The 18,748-nt window shown below is 36.5% G+C and overlaps 2 protein-coding genes and 1 long non-coding RNA gene across 3 annotated transcripts; 2 read left to right on the plus strand and 1 right to left on the minus strand.

The window, feature by feature from the left end:
* The first annotated feature begins 212 nt into the window (after window positions 1-212).
* Window positions 213-8,730, plus strand: LOC141671787 (trans-Golgi network-localized SYP41-interacting protein 1-like). Its single transcript, XM_074478144.1, has 9 exons — window positions 213-345; window positions 598-736; window positions 1,052-1,393; window positions 1,460-5,494; window positions 6,034-6,580; window positions 6,688-7,328; window positions 7,782-7,926; window positions 8,002-8,083; window positions 8,378-8,730. The coding sequence occupies exons 2-9, from the start codon at window positions 614-616 to the stop codon at window positions 8,478-8,480; spliced, it is 6,018 nt and encodes a 2,005-aa protein (XP_074334245.1). The 5' UTR covers window positions 213-345; window positions 598-613; the 3' UTR covers window positions 8,481-8,730.
* A 187-nt stretch (window positions 8,731-8,917) lies between these two features.
* Window positions 8,918-9,738, minus strand: LOC141671795 (photosystem II reaction center proteins PsbY, chloroplastic). The gene has a single exon (XM_074478152.1). The coding sequence runs from the start codon at window positions 9,619-9,621 to the stop codon at window positions 9,025-9,027; it is 597 nt and encodes a 198-aa protein (XP_074334253.1). The 5' UTR covers window positions 9,622-9,738; the 3' UTR covers window positions 8,918-9,024.
* Window positions 9,739-10,544: 806 nt separating this feature from the next.
* Window positions 10,545-14,853, plus strand: LOC141722237 (uncharacterized). The gene is made up of 3 exons (XR_012575262.1): window positions 10,545-10,859; window positions 12,816-13,375; window positions 14,324-14,853. It is a non-coding gene; the product is annotated as an uncharacterized LOC141722237 (long non-coding RNA).
* Window positions 14,854-18,748: the final 3,895 nt, after the last annotated feature.

Below are 18,748 nucleotides of genomic sequence, written 5' to 3' on the forward strand. Positions count from 1 at the left end.
ATAAATAAATAAAATCCCATAAAATGCAATCACATATTCAAAAATAAAATCTTAGTCACCCAAGTTTTAACTCTACACAAGTAAAATCCTTAAATTTACCTTTAAAATCCTTAAGTTTTAACCCATATCGTTCACTTTCAGTTTCAGCTGAGATTCACACAAAACAAAACGACAACGTAACAATCACCATAGGCAAGTAATTGAAAAACGAGGCAAAATTTACAGCTGCTGTTACACATACATATACACACACAGACAAAACACATACATATATTGTCTTTCTCCAACAAAACCAAACACAATCGGCATCTTACTCATCTCCCTCATCCTTTTGATTTTCTCGAGGTAATTTTTGTTCCTGTCTCGTTTTCTTACAATCCCTCTTGTCCTTATTTTAGGGTTTCATTTGTTACTTATTAGTTATTACACCCACACAAATACACACACAAATACTCGTAACTATGTGAGTTTATATGTATGTATTGTGTTGCATAGAGTAATTTATGAATTGTGGATATGATTGTTGATTGAAATGAATTGTCGGTGGTGATTTAATTGTTTCTATTTGGATCTGTTTTTATTGGATTTTTGTTATAGGTTATGAAGGATTAGAATGTCGGGAAATTATGATTCGGAGGAGTTGTTAGATGGTTCTAGGGAAGCCAGTTCAGCTGAAGGATCAGCTGAAGGCGAAGATGGTTCGGTGCTTGTTAACTCGGTTGACTCCCCTAATCAGGTGCTATTCGTAACGTTTAATGTACTTCAAGTACAAATTTGGTACTAAGATGATCTTGTTCGAAACTAGTTACCTATTTTGTATGTTTAATCATTTGATATGCGGGATTCTACTGTAGTGCATAATGTGTAGTTTAGTTCCTTTTAGCTGTTAGTACTTTTGATTGTTTTTGGTTTTAGGGTATTATGGTTTGTTAGAGTGATTTTTAGCTTAGTGTTTCTGATGATAGGTTTGACATGTAGGGAGTTTTTTTTATTGGATTTATGATATGTGTGTAGACTGTAGTAAAAGTTTTGCATACCTAAATTTGTGCAGATTGAACGTATAGATCAGGATGATGGAGTTTTGGTGATGGGAGTTGATACTATACAAGATGAACAAAATGAAGAAAAAGTTGTAGAGGATGGGGGAAAAGATGACATGTTTGTGGATTGTCCTGATGAGCTGGTTTCCTATGATGGGAGGATCGGTGTTGTTGATAACATTGAAGCAACGGACACCTCTGAATCCCGACTAGGGTTTGTGGGGTATAATGCCAGTTTTGATATGTTGGACAAGGGGAGGGCTGTGGATGATCTGACGAGTGAGCTGGAACATCTGCGGGCTATGCTTGAAAAAACTGTTGGTGAGAAAGAAAGCTTTGCACGGGAATCCGAGGTTGATGAGCTAACTTTTGATAGTTTTTGTGTCTTTTAATAAAGTTCTAATTTCAAGTCTTTGCAGGCAGAAAGAAGAACTTTGGCGCAAGGACTTGCTAATCTTCATCATCAGCTCCGTGCTCTGAGCACACAAGGGTATTTGGTCACTGAAAATGATAGTGGGTATGTTGACCATTATGACTCAGAAAATTGGATGGGCGAAAAGTCTGTGGTTTCAGATGATACTCCGCTGCAGGACATGATAAATGATTGTTCCAAGTTAGTCAAGCATGCAGTAGATGATCGCTCAAAGACTCAAGGGACAATCAGTGAAATTCATTCGATGCTGCACAAGAAAGATCAAGAAATTCAGGAGCTCAGTGCTAGAGTATCTAAGTCTTCAGTGCAACAAGAAACGGAGGCCATTGCAAATAGGGTTTTGAGTTGTCTTGCATCAGCATTTACTCAAGAAGAACTATCGAATGAATCCTTCGCCCAAAAAATGTGTCATATTGAAAGTGCCAGTTTATTTTTGATTGAAAAGTATACTAGTTTTCTTTATGAAACTGATTTACTTAGGCAATGCATAACAAATGTAAGGTCAGATCACGTTGTGCCAGATGACGTGGAGGCAATTTTTTTTAATGCACGCGAAGAGCTGATAGAGGTAAGAAGAAAAGAATTCGAGTTGGCACAAAAAGTAAAGGAGATGGAAGAGAAAAACCTGAAACAGATGGAAGAACTCCTAAAAGGTAGAGAAACCATTGATATGGCAAATACAGAAATTCAAAAAACCAAAGTGGAGCTTGAACATGAGAGGGCAAGGTTTAATAATACCAAAGAAAAGCTTAGTTTAGCTGTAACAAAAGGAAAGGCGCTGGTTCAGCACCGTGATTCATTAAAGCAGTCACTTGCTGACAAGACAAACGAGCTTGAGAGATGTCGTATTGAAATCAAGGAAAAGACTAGTGCACTAGAAGCTGCTGAGTTATGCAAGAAAGAGTTGATTAAAAGTGAAATTTTGGCTGCTTCACTGGATGAAGAACGTTCAGAAAGGAACAGTGTCATTGAAAGCTGTGAAAGAGTTTTACTTGAGAGTAATCTGCCACAAGAACTTCAGTCAATAGATATTCTAGGGAAAGTTCAGTGGCTTGCAAACGAGAAGAACAAACTCATGGGCACCTTGCAAGATGTGACGATCATAACAAGAGAAGCTGCTAATAAGGAGATTGATCGACTTACTGCATTGATATTGGTAGAAACACAGGAGAAACATTATCTCCAAGAAGAGCTTGAAGATTTAAGATACCAATATGATCAGATTGTTCAAAAGGAATATCAAAATTCATTGGAGAAGGATCGAGTGGTAAGGTTGTTACACGATGTATCTGGAATAGCAATGTACAGTGCAGAAGGCTCGCCTTCTGACATAGGCAATATGATTGAACAATGCTTTGGAAAATTAAAAGATCAAACCAGTGCTTCTATTGAATCATCTCATTTGGAAGGAGAAGTATTTGAAAAAATGCAAAGCCTCTTGTACACGAGGGATCAGGAAGCTATGCTGTTTGAGGAAATATTGGAGGAGGAAAGACTGAAAAGATCAGAGGTGAACCAGTTGGTGAATAAAGTAGCCGTAGTTTCTCAAGAATTAAGTGAGTCAAGAGACGAGAATGACTCACTTCGTTGTACTCTTTCACGCTCAGAAGAGAAAGCTACTGTCCTGAGGGAGAAATTGTCTATGGCAGTTAAAAAGGGCAAAGGATTGGTTCAGGAGCGGGAAAATTTGAAACAGCTTTTGGATAGAACTAAAGAAATTGCACATAATGACATTGATCGACTTACTGCATCAATCTTAACAGAAACACAAAAAAATAATTATCTCCTGGACGAGCTTGAAGATCTAAGATACAAATACAAGGAAATTGTGGGGAGAGAGCGTCAAGTGTCTTTGGAAAAGAATCGGCTTGTTAAAATGTTACACGAGGCATCTGGAATTGCAATGAATAATCCAGAAGAACCACACTCTGACATGGACAACAGCGTTGACCGTTGCTTTGGAAAATTAAGAGAACAAAACAGAGTGTCTACTGAATCTGTTCAGGTGGACTGGAAACTACTTGAAAGGATTCAGAATCTCTTGTACACAAGGGATCTGGAGGCCATGCTCTTTGAAATAGTTTTGGAGGATGATATGCTGGATAGGTCTCAGTTTAATGACCTAACAAATAAGATATCAGTGCTCTCTCAAGAACTGCATGATCTGAAAGATGAAAAAGATACTCTACAGAATCTCCTCTCACATTCTGAAGAGAAGACCATTATTTTGAGGGAAGACTTATCTTCAGCATGTAGAGAAAGAACAGAACTTGTTCAAGATCAGGAAGACATTAAACAGCTTGTAGATAATACAAGAGAAGCGGCGCAAATTGAGATTGATCGGCTTACTTTAGCAGTTTTGGCAGAAACACAGGAAAAGCATTATTTTGAAGAAGTATTTGAAGATTTGAGATACAAGTATGGAGGGATCTTAGAGAAGGAGCATCAGATTTCAATGGAAAGGGACCGAGTTGTCAGAAAGTTGCAGGAGGCATCAGGTATGGCCTTGAATGATCCAGAAGAGTTACATTCTGGCATGGACAGTGTTATTGACCAATGCTTAGTAAAATTAAAAGAAAAAACTCAATTTCCTGTCGAGTGTTGTCAGGTTGAAAACAAAATCGTCAAAAAAATTCAGTGTCTCTTGTACATTAGAGATTTTGAGGCTATGTTGTTTGAAACACTTCTAGAAGAAGAGATGCTAAATAAATCAGAGGTGAACCACCTGACAAATAAGATGGCAGTGATTTCTGAAGAACTACAGGTTCTGAAAGATGAGAAAAGCTCTTTGCGGAATGATCTTTCACGTTCCGAAGAAAAGGCTTCTCTTCTTAGGGAAAAGTTATCCCTGGCAGTTAAGAAAGGCAAGGGGCTAGTTCAAGAGCGGGAAAACCTAAAACAACTTCTGGATGAAAGGAATGCATCAATTGAAAATTTAAAGCTTGAACTGGAGCAACAAGAACTTTCTTTAACCGGCTACAAGACTGAGGTCCATAAATTGTCAAGTGTAGCTGATTGTGTCCCAAAGTTGGAATTTGATCTCAATGCTATCAAAGAAGAAAGGAATCAGCTGGAGCAATTCTTGGCCAAGAGCAATAGAATGTTACAAAGATTAATCGGATCAATTGAGAGTATTACATTTCTGGATGGTACATCTGTTGAAGAGCCTGCAGAAAAGGTTCAAAGGCTTGTTGGGTACATTAATGAGTGTGAAGCTGCAAAGGAACAGGCACAACATGAGTTGGAACTAGTAAAAGAGGAAATTGCTACCAAGTTCAATGAGTTAGCACTTGCCGACACCAAAATTCATATGCTAGTTAATGAGAAAGAAGATGCTCAAGTTATTAAATTTGCCACAGAAGCGGAACTCCAGAAAGTCAAGGAGGCATCATCTTATCTTAACAGCGAGCTAGCTGAGGCCCGCAAAACTATAAAATCCCTTGAAGATGCAATGTCTCAAGCACAAACAAATTTGTCTCTGTTGGCTGAGGAAAATAACTTGGGTCAACTAGGCAGGACTAATTTGGAGAGTGAGATAGAAAAGCTCAAACAAGTAGCTGGAATGCAAGCCCGCGAGCTTGCAGATGCCTCCTCTAATTTAAAATCATACGAGGAAGCAATCCATAAAGTAGAAAATACTATGTCCGATCTACAGGGTGAGAAGGAAAATGCTGCACATGAGATTGAGAATCTTAAATCTCGATTGAACACATGTATGCAAGAGTTGGGGGATAGGCAAAATTCTGAGCAAGAAATTTCAAATCTGAAGTCACAGTTAAATGCATGTATGCAAGAATTGGCTGCAACCGGCAGTGCCAAAGGGATTGGGTCTCCTGAACTGTATGGTCACCTCAGTAGTCTTCAGTCGCTTATGAAAGAGGAGTCGACATTGCCCTTGCTAAGACAATGCTTTGAAAAAAAAATTGACGGCCTGAAAAATATTGATCACATCCTTAATGACATAAATGACCACTTTAATGATATGGATCTGAATGCTCAGCAGACATTACCTATTTCTGAGGTACATTCTTACTCTATATATATGCTCTCCTGATCAGTAACTCTATTAAGATGCACTTTCTACCCAATCTTCCTCAGGATTTGTTTTGTCAAAGTTTTTGGACTTCAATAAAAGACACTTGAAATTTATTCCCAACGCCTTCTTGAACATTGAAGTTCATAAGCAGAAAAGGCCCTTGCTTGAATTATTCTTGTAAGCAAGAAGGGTAGAAGAGGCCCCTGCTTGAATTATATTTGTAAGCAAAAAGGGCACGACATCCAATAACAACCATCATCTCCTATGCTCGTATTCCTCTTCAATACCTACTGTGCAGAATTTGAGAAAAGCCATAAAATATTGAGATCTTCAGTATCACATATTATATTCTTTTCCCCTTTTTTATACACACGCATGAACACAACATGTGTGCACAGTTTACTCCAGAGCTATAAACCACAGAAAAGTTCTTCATAGTCTACATAATATTTTTTTAAAATTTTTATTCAGGGTTTAATTATTCTAAGAGTTGTATACATATCAATTCTTTGTTTACCTCGCAGGAAGATTTGTTTGCTCTGAATCGATTCCCAGATGACATTCACAATATTGAGAACATTGAAATGGATGGAGAGTTAACTGCAGATGATGAAAATTTTACCTCATCTATTGAGAAAACAGTGAATAATCTCCAATTGAAACACAAAATTCTAGCAGATGTATGTGTTAGAAGTTCTTCATTCATGGATAATTTGATTGCTTCTTTATCGAAAAAACTGGTGGCAACAAGAGATGAATTCCTAGTTGTATCGGGGCAAATGAAAGCTCTAAAGAAGCACATGAACGAAATGGAAATGGATAAACAAGCACAAGAGCATTATATGGGTACAATGGTTGAAAACTTACAGAACAATTTGAAAGAAAGCAGAACTGCTTTTGAAAAAGCCGTGGAAGAAAGGAATATCTACCAGAGCAGAGTGTGCAAGTTGGAAGCTGATCTAGAAGCATTAGAAATCCTATGCAGTGAGATGAGGCATAAAGTAGGGGAGCATCAAGCAGAGGAAAGAAAGTGGCAGGAGAGAGAAATGGAACTTACAAAACATCAAAGAGGTATCATTTCTGTTTGATTTGAAAAAGCATGTAAACTATAAAAACTTAAAAATTTTCGTAACTATGAACTTATTTCTTTATGCTTTTGCTTCATATTGTTCTTTCAGAGACTGAAGACCCTCTCCTATCAGCATTCCAGTTAAAATCTCTCTTCAAGAAAATAGATGGAATCAAAATCCCGCTCGCTGAGTTTGAAGTAGGTGAATTAGAGGCCGGGGATCCTGACCATGTAAAAAAGCTATTTTACATTGTTGATTGTGTTGGTGGAATGCAGCGTGAGATGTCCTCCGTATCACGCAACAATGAACTACAGCAATCACTTATTAAGGATCAAGCTCTTGAAATTGAACATCTGAAAGATGAAGCTTCAGAATACATTATGTACAAGCAGGACTACGAGAATTTGAAACACGATCTTGCAAAAGGATTAGAGAACATCATGAAGAAATTAGCAGGTAATGAGGTGGTTGGAACCCAGAAAACTGCTAATGTTATGGAACAATTGACGTTACTGGAGAAGCTCGTTACAGCCATTATTTTGGAATCTGAAAATTCAAAATCCAAAGTCCAAGAGCTAGACAGTAAAATTTTGAAGACTCAAGAGGTTGTTGATGAGCTATCAAGTAAGGTCAAATTCTTTGAAGAATCTAAGCAAGGAAGGGAAGCTTCAGCAAGCTCTATTCAAGAACGTGGAGGCTTTGAAGCTCATTTATTGCCTCGGTCAGAAATATCTGAAATCGATGATGTGGTAATTTTCGATACCTGTATTATACCATAAAACTTTGGCGCTAGTCAATCACTTCGCCATATCCTTAATTAAAATGTTCATTTAGTCGCCTTCATCTAATTTTACTAGCTAATAATGGTTTTATAGATATCTGTTCTGAGTTGAAAATGGAAAAGAAACCTAAATAGTTGCATACTAATGATTGCATGATTAATAACCAAAAATGTCTGTTTACATCTTCACCTTGTTTTGTATCAGAGTCTGTTTTTAGTCTTAGAGCTGCCAGATATTTGCAGTATGTGAGTATATGTTGCAGTATACGTCACTGTTTACCCTCCATTTTTTGAGAAATAGTATATGAATGGAGGCAAAAAGGGAGACGGTTTAGTATAAGTTACTGAAGTAACTCCGTTAGTATCTGTTGGCACAATATATGTAAATTTAACATGAATGTGTATGTTTGTTCTCATGCAGGGGCCACTGGTAAACATACCCCCAGCAGGCCCATCTAATGCTCATGTAAGAAGTTTAAGAAAGGGATCAAGTGACCAACTAGCAATTAATATAGACTCGGAATCTGATCGTTTGATCAGTAAGAAGAATACGGCTGAAGATAAAGGTTTGCTTTTTTAGATTGTTAGATTTCTCTCTGTCTAGTTATTGAAGAAATGCATTAAGCTTCGTCATATTGCAGGTCATGTGTTTAAGTCACTAAATACGTCAGGTTTGGTTCCAAAACAAGGGAGGACAATTGCAGATAGAATAGATGGAATTTGGTAAAGTGCTTATGCCTCTGCTCTGTTGCTAGTAGTTTACTGTTTAATTTTTTGTTCTTTTTTCCTTTGTTTTATATAGTGATTTTATGACGAAGCCGACTTGAGAAAACTTTACCAAAAATGACTTGACTAATAAAAGATGCAATGAAATCGTGAAGAAGCTGTTGAGTGGAGTTGTTTAGTGATGCACAATCATACTCAGCTCTCCCGTATAGACCTTATGTTTGTTAGACTGTTAGAGTCTTACTTCTATAACAACTGAAGTATTAACATGATTTTTCTTATTAAATTCAGGGTAGCCGGTGATCGAGCTCTTATGGGTCGTCCAAGGGCAAGAATAGGAGTAATTGCATATTGGCTCTTTTTAAATATATGGCTGCTAAGCTATATTTTGTAACATGGCTTACAATTACCCTGCCATAGAATCAAATCCCAGTTGTCTACTAGCAACCTGTAATATAGATAAAGTTGATGATTGGTATAGCTAAAATTCTACACTAGGATATCTGTTTATTTTATATAGTTAGGCTCCAATCCATACCATTCATTGTGCAGATATGTATATCTTCTACATCATTCATATATAAATTTTCTGTCAGATTACATTGTAGCTATTCAATAAATATTAAATTGTATGATTTTGATCATCGCCTATAAGCTGTTTCCTTTCACCTGTCTCTCCTATTCCAAGTGTTTATTCTTGCTCTCTTTTGTAGAATGCTACTTTATCAGTTTGGTGAAAAAAGTTTTGTGGTTTTGATGATAATTTATACAAGTGATGTGACAATATATGTAGAGTATATCACAATTTCACAAAAGAATGTAGAAAAAAGATTGAATCACAAATAACAAAAGTTTGTTCATTGGCCATGAAGAAGGTTCAATTACATGTGGTATATTATAATCAGTCTATAATGACTGATTAAAGAAGCTAATAATAATCAAGATCTCATCTTGTTAATCTGGTTTAGGGCTGGTTGTAGAATATTGTACAACACCCACAGTATAGCCGGAGCCACCACTATCAACAGAAGCTGACCTCTGTTATCGCTTGCTGCCGCTGCCTCCTCTGCCAGAGTAGCAATCTGGTCAGCTGCTGCAACCGCATGCGGGGTTGACAGAAAGCCACCTGAGGCAGCCAAGCCACCACCGAGCCCAAGTCCAATGATGACACCTTTAGCAGACATTTTGTTGATCTGGTTGAGAGTTGGTTGGAGAATGTTGTAGAGGACCCATGCAATGGCTGGGACAATTGGTAGCAAAAGAGCTAAACCACGGTTGTCTCCCGCAGCAGCACCGTCAGCTAGGACGGCTAGCTGTTGAGCAGCCAGAGCAGGGTCACATGAGCTGAGAGTCGAGAAAACAGCGCCTGCTATGGCAGTCCCTGTGAGTGATTTGGGGAGGCTCTGGAGAACAGTTTTAGTTGGCCTGTAAGGAAGAGTGATCAAGTTGGGTTTTGGAGATGATGATGAGGAAGAAGAATTGAGAATGCACTTGGCATTGAGCATGGCCATGGTTGAAACGGTGGTGGCAGCCATTGAAGATTTTGTTGTGAGTGAGTGTTTTACTTGATAGCTCTGAGTTTTGGTTTAAGTTGTGAAAAGAGCAAGATGGTGAAGAGGCGATAGAAATTGTGAAGTATGAGAAAGTCTAGATTGTTCTCTTATCTAAAGAATATGGAGAGTGAAATGGTGTCCTCTTATCTCATACCCTACTCAACCTTTTCTTATCACTTCCTAGCCACTCACCGTTCATATTTGTATTTGATTTGTATGTTTTAGCAGTGGCTAGTTGCTAGTATTTGGCTATTTGCTAGGAATGCAACAGGAAAGTGAAAGTTTTTTGTGTCATGGCCTAATGAGTTATGGGCCTTTGGTTAGGACTTCTAGAGTTGTTCCTCCATGTTGGGTTTTGGAGAAGATAAAACCAAATGTTTGAGGCCAGAATACCTACTACCTAGGTATGCAGATACTTCAAACAAGAGATCGCCTAAACTTAAAAATTATTTATAAACTATAAAAAATTAAATCTTGTATCTTAAAATTAAAAATCACTTAAATTAAGTTAAGCCAAAAAGACTCGTAATCATGCAATCGTTCAAGCATGGGTTTAGTTCAAATTAATCAAGTACTTTGCAACTTGGATTGGCTTTGACATTACTGGATATCCAAAAATGCAATTGTTCAAGCATGAGTTTAATCAAGTATTTTGTAACTTAGATTGTCTTTGACATTGCTGGATGTCAATATGTATAAATATAATTAAAAAAATCATGAATTTCAACAATGCTTTTCCCAAAAACACATCCTCCGAACACGATTTTTGAATCTTATAGTTAGGGGTGTGTTGGGCCTCAATATTGGGCTCATTATAATAAAAGCCCATTTACAGAAAGACCGAAAAACACTCATGAATAATAAGATAAAAACAGCCCCTCAGTTAGAGAGGGGGAACACGAACACTATACAAGTGAGGATCTCGATTCCCACATTTGCCGCTAGAAAAAGGGGGTGTTCATGTTTTCTCGATCGATGTTATCCATTTTTATACACCTTCGATTTTTATTTTGTTCTTAATTATCGATTAAGTTGTTCTCAATGGCCGATTGTACTTCAGATCGATTTTGTTTGTGATGTGATTGGTGTTTGATAGTGAAATATCTGTTACTACTCGAAATTATGCCTCTCTCGAGCTTGCTTATCGCCTCCGATCTAGATCTATGGCTGTGCCGAAGCACGCCACTTCGATATTCAACGCGTCATGAGTCACAAACTAGGTACTTGATTTCTGTACTAAACTACATAGTTCTTCTTTGTATAATCTCAGTTGACTTGACTGGTACGATTTTTATACGTTGATTAGTAGTAAAATTGTCAAAATCAATTGATTTAGTTAATCATATTGATGAGAATTGCTAAATAGGCTAATTTTTATTCATATAACTAGGATTGTTTTGAGTAGTATTACACGCCGGGTGATTCCAATATCTCAAATTTTCATATGCGATTATTTAGATCTTTAGGACATAATAGTCCGTGATGATTCATTATGTAGACATTTCTGCAATAGCGGTAAATGCATATACATTTCACTTGCTCTAGATGCTGTCTATTACGTGCACAATTTGTAGTCCAAAAATTTGATCACCATATCTAACTAACAAAAAAATTTGTAAATTGAACCTAATTCCAACCTGGTTTAAGCTATATGGTCATAACATTATATTTTAACATATATATTTTTCTCTATGACAATATTTAGTCCAACAAAAACGAGTTGCGAATCTAGAAAGGGCCTCCGTATGAGGTGGATTCTCCAATCTTCACAAATACAAGCTCAAATGCTTGACAAATTTGGTATCATGAATGTCGACGTATATGAGCTAAAAAGCTCATAGAATTCTAACAATTACGAATTCTGTAACTCGCCTAGACTGTTACAAAAGCTGACAAAAGCGAAATCCAAAGCTCGAATGTAGAGTAAAAGCTCGACAGAAATAACTCAAAAGATTGACGAATATTTGACAAATATTTTTCGAGTACAAATTGCCAAGTGAATGTCAGAATTCGCCAAAAATCAAGGCCCAGATTGTTGACTAGGGGGGCTCTAAATCTTCCAAGAGCCCTTAAAGGAGATCGATTCTCCCTTAAAAGCTATAACTCGCCAAGTATTACTTATGTCTCCAAAAACCCAATATGTGGTTAATTCTCCAAATTAAACAAAATCCTACGAGGCCTGATAAAAATGATCACAACTGTTTTTTAAACTTGACGACACATTCAAAAATCGCCAAAAGTAAATCTTCAGACTCGACTTGAACGAATCCAAAACTTTAGAGTACTAGTCCTTGAAGGCAGCCACATTAGGTAACCTAATAATGTTTTAAACATCGTCACATATGAGCTCCGTACTCAATATGGTCAAGCTCAAGACTGAAAGTACAAGCTTAAAAGCTTGAGAATTATGTGCTAGACACGAGCCCAAATATACATCTCACAAATCACAATCATTTGATACATCTCCTCGATTATGTATTCATCAATATAGGGATTACTAATTTTTAAGCTCACATTCAGAAGGTGACATCTAATAATACTAAATTTATAATGTTATTGTCCAGTTTCCCTGTTCATGTGGCTGAAAATGCGTGTTAAAATTACCCAACCATTTCTCTATCTTCAGCTCAGATGATCCATGTGTGTACTTAAGAAGATTTTCTATTTTGATGGGCCGATTTGGTCAGCTTCTTTTGGGAATATTTTTCAATATTGCTCTTTAATATGATTTTCATACGGTATATTGAGGTTCCCCAGATATACATTTAAAAAATAATGTCAGTGTTTTATTGATCAGTAAGAACCTATATAGAAAAAGGCATGTAAATGCTTGAATTTGTTGACATCGTGTGTATCAACTGCATCACAAATGTTGAGTTGCGAATATGAAGTCATTCTTATAATTTAAAAGCAGGATCGGGCTACAAATTTCTTCAAGGTTACAAATTACATGATTTTAGCTTTTTCAAGAAACAACTGCTTGCTTTACTTTTATGGTTATTGCCATCAAAATACGGGGAAGAGTTAAATGATGCGGGTTCGCAAACGGAGCATGCAGGTGTTGTTGAGACCGATATATTTACATGATTGAATTACATTAATCTAATCTCAGGCTCTCTCATGCATGAGTCTTGATCATCAGTTGATTCGTTACTCATGTATTCTTCATTGTCTAGACTTGTTGCAGGGAATTCTGCACATTCAGAATGATCATTTTTCCGTGCTTCGCAATCATCTTCTATATTAAAGATATTTTTCCGCAACTGCATATAAACCATAGCCACCAATGCCTTGCTGATATGCAAAGAATTTATTATAAAGGTTAGATGAGTCCAACAGATGAGTATGATTGTGAGATTCATATTCTTCGATCTCATGTACATGTTCCGAGTGATTTTAAAATTTTGTTCTGGACTTAAAGTAAGTGTTGAATTTTAATTTTTACAATCTATGTATGCATATGATAGATTTTACTGTGAATTATTTTGAAAAGGTTGTTGGTTTCATGATCTAATTTGTAGAAGATAATATATTCCATTGCTGGTTTCATGATCTAATTTGTAGAAGACAATATCTACCCGTTATATTGACTGATCAAGCGTTTGGCTCAACAATGTTCCTCCATCCCATCTGAGTATAACAGGTTTAGCGGCAAGAACTCACCTTACATATCTTCAAATTTAACATTTCAAGGCACGGGAAGATAACTTCTTATTTGATCGGTTGTATGACCAAGGTAAATGCTACAATTCTACAACACCTACTAATAAATGACTTTCTTTGCTTACTATCAAATTCGCTAGTCGAAGAGTCAAACACTGAAGAAGTCCTGAAGGACTTCACACTAGTTCGGGGGACAAATGTTGGGCCTCAATATTGGGCTCATTATAATAAAAGCCCATTTACAGAAAGACTGAAAAGACTCATGGATAATTAGATAAAAGCAGCCACTCAGCTAGAGAGGGGGAACACGAACACTATACAAGTGAGGATCTCGATTTCAACAGGGTGATTATCGAGTATCGATTTTTTCAATTATTGTAACCGTAACTGTAATCGATAATTTAAAATCATAATCATCTAAATTATAACGGTTCGAGTTGGTTATTTTTCGTTTGAATAATTAAGAAAAATATGTGCATATATGTAATAGGTAAATAATTTAATAATTTAATAAATTATCAGTTAAACAAGTTCATTATGTAATAATCTGGATCTTTTAATTAATTGTAATATTTAATATTCAAGGGTACTTAATATAATATGGGTTCAACTACTATTAAATATATTAATAATTCTTGTAATATATATATATATATATATCTCTTTGACATAAATTCACATGCATGTAGATTTTCTTCAATTTTTGTATTTGGAGATATTTGATTCTACAATAGAATATAAATAAATCTGTATTTTGATTCTACAGTAGAAGTATATCTATTTCTATTTTATCAGGTTTAAGAATTCATAATGAAGAGACGCTTGAAACTAAAATGCTGCTATTTAATGCCTTACTTTTACTCGATTTTCATAGAACTTGTAAAATTAGTTTCTAAGATGTATGCATTTTTGGTGCAGAAGGTAGGAAACTAAGTAATGATTCTCTGCTCATGAGAAAACCCAGTACTCCTTTAAAGCCCTTTCTTTATAATCTGAGAGTTTATATGCATTGTCTGGGCAGGTTGTCACATGTGCGAATAATGACAGAGAATCTGTAAAGAGACACCCAAAGGCTCGGTTTTCTCTTAGGAATGATAGCAGACATAATGTTAGAGGCACATGTTCAAGCTGGATTTATAATTGAATTGCCATTTTCAAAGCCTGGTAGTGGTGGTTGTGGTGGTTATGATTTTCGCTCTACCAAATTTAAAGGTTGGATCTACTAGGAAGCATCACAAGCCTTGAGGCAACAATGCTGAAGCATAGGTGGACACCCCCTCCTGATAAAGCTTACAGCTTTCATCGAAAACTTTTCGGTACCTTCCTTTCCTGTATCAAGCTTGGAGTTATTGTCCCCTGCAGGGATGTGCTTCTTGAAGGGTATGAAGGTTATAAGTTTGGTGAAGAAAACAGTAAAATTTTGAATGGTACCGTAGCTCAGTTGAGTAATATGTAACAAATTTTAATGACCATATTACTGGATTTATATCTAAGGTTTAATGACCTGTCACGAAGTACAGTTTTGGTCGCTTCTATGATAGTTGTAATTTCAGGGACCAGTTTAGTATTTTGATGATGATTTGGTAAGGTAAAAATGGAGAGTTGAGTTGTGAGATTCTTGTAACTACTTGCTTCTATGCTACATGTTCTATATATTTTTACGGAGCATGCATTAGAGTAGTGTATTGTCCTTGTTTTGAAGTTTGATTATGTAGTTATATACATACCCATTGAATATTTGGGGGAGTAAATTGCATAGGTTTGGCCGTACTTTATACTCAATTTCACAAAAGTTGCTATAGTTGCAAATTTTTAAAAAAGATGCCCGACTTCATTTTCGCCTTTTAGAATAGTGTCTCCCGTTAACTCCCGTTAAGTAGGAGCCGTTAAATCAACTTTTTCTAATATTCTTAAGGGTATTATAGATAATTTACTTTTATTATTTTATACATAAGGGTTGTTGGATATTTGTAAAGAGTAAAGTAAAATTATCTCAATTCTTTTACAAAAACTTACCCTAATTATAAAGTGAAGACGAAACGGTTGGTAAAGAAACCTTAATAGTGGACTGGAGATGGAGTGGTTCATGCGACCCAGGAAGGAGATACACAAATATGGAGTTGTTGAGTGCCCTGACTATAGAGGTAACATTTTCGAACCCTTATTTTTTCAAGTGAGATTCGATTTATAATTTTATACTCATCGAGTGGTCCCAAAAATGTTGCTTTTTCATTTGATAATGTTTAGAATGGTCCATTGTGTCTCCCTTTTGGCTGTAATTGTATAAAAGATCATTGTTTGCATGTTTCTTGTATGTTGCAGATTACCCCTATTTTTTTTTACTATAAAAATGTATTATGGCGGTCATTTTGAGAATATGAACTCCAAGTTTGTGGATTATAAGATAGATTACTTTGATTTTTGTAATGTCGATTTGATGTCAATGTTTGAAATTGGTGCAATGGTGTCCGAGTCTACTGGTCGTATTTCTGCAGGGGCTGAATTGTATTTTAAAGCCCCGAATGAGGGCATGGATCAGTTAGGAAAATTAGAAACTGATAGTGATATATTGGTCATGACTGTTCTTGTATCTGAGGAAGTTCAGTATGTAGAAGTATTTGCTGTCATTATAGAACCTGTTAGTATTGAAGGTTTGCCAATTAGAGCCACGCCAACTGCACCACTCTCAAGTCCATCAATTATAGAAGTTGATGATAATGTGAGTTGTGAAGAGGAAAGTACTGATAGTTCTAGTTGGGAAGGGAGTATTGATAGAGAAAAAACGCCTAAGCTTAAGAAAAAAAGGGTGAAAAGATCAATCTTTGTGGATGATCAAAATGGGGAAAATGAAGTGAATGATGAGGAAAATGAAGAGAATGCGGATGGAGAAAGAAAAGTGAATGAAGGGGGATTGAAAATAAGAGTAGGGAATGAAGATAGTGAAGGAGACACAGATTGGCATCCTGATAGCTCAAATGATGGAAACTCCACACAAGATGAGATGGAATTTGATGTAGAAGATGATGTAAATGAGACTGATTACATAAGTGAAGAGTGTGATGTAAATCAGGTTGAGTTTAATGATGAGACAAATGGTGGTAGTGAAGATGAAAAGATGGCTGTCAGTAGTGAAGATGAAAAGATGGCTGTCAATAGTGAAGATGAGGTTGATGCTATTTTCTCAGAATTTAATGAGCGTATTGATATGATGAACCCAAAATTTGAGATTGACATGCTCTTTAGTGGTGCAGATGTCCTGAGGAGAGCTATTAGAAGTCATGCTATTGTTGAAAGAAGGCATGTACTTAAGTGTCCAAATATGGGTTACAAGGTTCAGTATAAATGCACACCCCCTTGTAGCTGGAAAATATATGCAAATAAATGTCAAAAAAGTGACACTTACCAGATCAGGACATATTTTTCAAAGCACACATGTCAGCAAACTTGGCAACAGAAACAAGTAACTGCAGATTGGATTGCAAAAAAGTACGAGAATGATATACAGATGAACCCTACCTAGGAATGTGATGCATTGAAGAAGGTGGTAAATTATTTGGGGTGTAATGTTAACAAGTCCATGTTGTACAGGGCTAAAAATATTGCTTTGAAGGTGATTAATGGAACACATGAAGATTCTTATGCAATGATTTGGGATTATGGAAATGAGCTAAAAAGGGTGATGCCGGACTCCACTGTGGCAATTGAGTTGGATGATGTTAAACCTGGACAGGATAGAGGTAGATTTAAGAGAATATACATATATCTTGGGCCTCATAAGAAAGGTTATATTGCAGGATGTAGGCCTATTGTGGGCTTGGATGAGTGTCATTTGAGAGGCCCATATGGTGGTCAAATGTTGACAGCAGTTGGAATGGACCCAGATGATGGAATGTATCCTATAGCTTGGTCTATAGTGGATGCAGAGAACACTGCCAACTGGATGTGGTTTATAAGTAAGCTAAAAGATGATTTAAACATGAACAATGATGGATCTTGGACTTTTATCTCTGACAAACAAAAGGTATGCATCTTTTCACTCTTTTAATCTTTGAGTGTGCATAAATTCATCTCACCATAGTAGAATAACTATCATTTTGTATGCAGGGTCTTGTAAGATCTTTGGAGGAGTTATGTCCAAATACAGAGCACAGGTTCTGTGCAATGTATTTGTACAACAACATGAGCAAGTTGCACAAGGGAATTGGACTTAGAGGGCTGATGTGGAGTGCTGCAAGGTCTACAACAGACTATCACTTTGAGAAAAATATGGCTGCAATTAAAAAGGTAACACAGTCAAGCTTAATATGCTAATTTCAATGCATTTGTGTTGCTATTAAACATGGCTGCTATTAAACATGGCTGCAGTTAAATTTGAAATGTTATGAATGGCTAGCTGGAAAGCCAAAGGAGCATTGGAGTAGATCTGGTTTTAGAACCACTTGCAAAAGTGATTTATTTGTTAATAATCATTGCGAAGTCTTCAATTCAAGCATTAACAAAATCAGACATCTGTCAATCATCACAATGCTTAAAAGTATACACTCAGCTGTTATGCGTAGGGTTCAGAGAAGAATGTTAGAGGCTGAAGCTTGGGATGGGACATTTACTCTCAACTCATTGGACAAGCTAAATGAGTAAGTAAATTATTTTCACATAAAATTTAGAGCATGTAAATTTTTTTTAACATTTTATGCTTGTGATAGGGCAAATAAGAAGGCTGCTGGTTGCCATGTCACTTGGTCAGGAGGCCCAAGGTTTCTAGTTCAAACCTCTTCAGGAGGTTAAGAACTTTTAGTTGACATGGAAGCAAAAACATGTCATTGTAGGAAGTGGCAGCTTACTGGAGTGCCATATTTTCATGCAGTAACATGTATGAATTCTAGGGGAATTAGTCTAGAGAGTGGGTTGCACAAGTGTTATACTATTGACATATTTAAAAAGGTAGAGATTCTTACTCATACATTAGTTTCATGTCAACTACTATCCTAGTATTGTCTAATTTTGAATCATACATTTAGGTCTACTCTCATCATGTTGAACCAATGAATGGTAAAGAAGCTTGGGCAAAAACTGCATACACACAGCCCCTTCCTCCTAATAAGAAGCCTAGCACAGGTAGGCCCAAAATGAAAAGAAACAAGAAGAATGACACACCTGCTCCACCTGGTGCAATCTCCTTGAAAAGAATGAAAACAAGCTTGAGATGTGGAAAATATCAGCAATGGGATCACAATCGAAGGACCTGCAAGAATAAGGTATAAAAATTCACCTCCCATAAGCTTATGCTAACACAGTCCATGTTTGAACAAGAATGTTATCATGTCATATGTAGACAACTGAGCAAGGGGATGGACATATTAACATTGCAACCGAAGAAGGAGATTATCAAGCGCAGCTGGAGGAGGAATGAGTTGAACATGCTGAAGACAATGTCAAAGAGGAAGGC

This window comes from Apium graveolens, chromosome 1, assembly GCF_009905375.1.
Source record: "Apium graveolens cultivar Ventura chromosome 1, ASM990537v1, whole genome shotgun sequence".
NCBI classification, from domain to species: Eukaryota; Viridiplantae; Streptophyta; class Magnoliopsida; order Apiales; family Apiaceae; genus Apium; species Apium graveolens.

What these genes read in the sequence shown, in the direction of transcription:
- LOC141671787 (XM_074478144.1), top strand. Translation starts at nt 614, where the DNA reads ATGTCGGGAAATTATGATTCGGAGGAGTTGTTAGATGGTTCTAGGGAA. An exon ending in AGACATTACCTATTTCTGAG is followed by an intron (nt 5,495 to 6,033) that starts GTACATTCTTAC and finishes TTTACCTCGCAG; the next exon opens with GAAGATTTGTTTGCTCTGAA. An exon ending in GAATACGGCTGAAGATAAAG is followed by an intron (nt 7,927 to 8,001) that starts GTTTGCTTTTTT and finishes GTCATATTGCAG; the next exon opens with GTCATGTGTTTAAGTCACTA.
- LOC141671795 (XM_074478152.1), bottom strand. Translation starts at nt 9,621, where the DNA reads ATGGCTGCCACCACCGTTTCAACCATGGCCATGCTCAATGCCAAGTGC.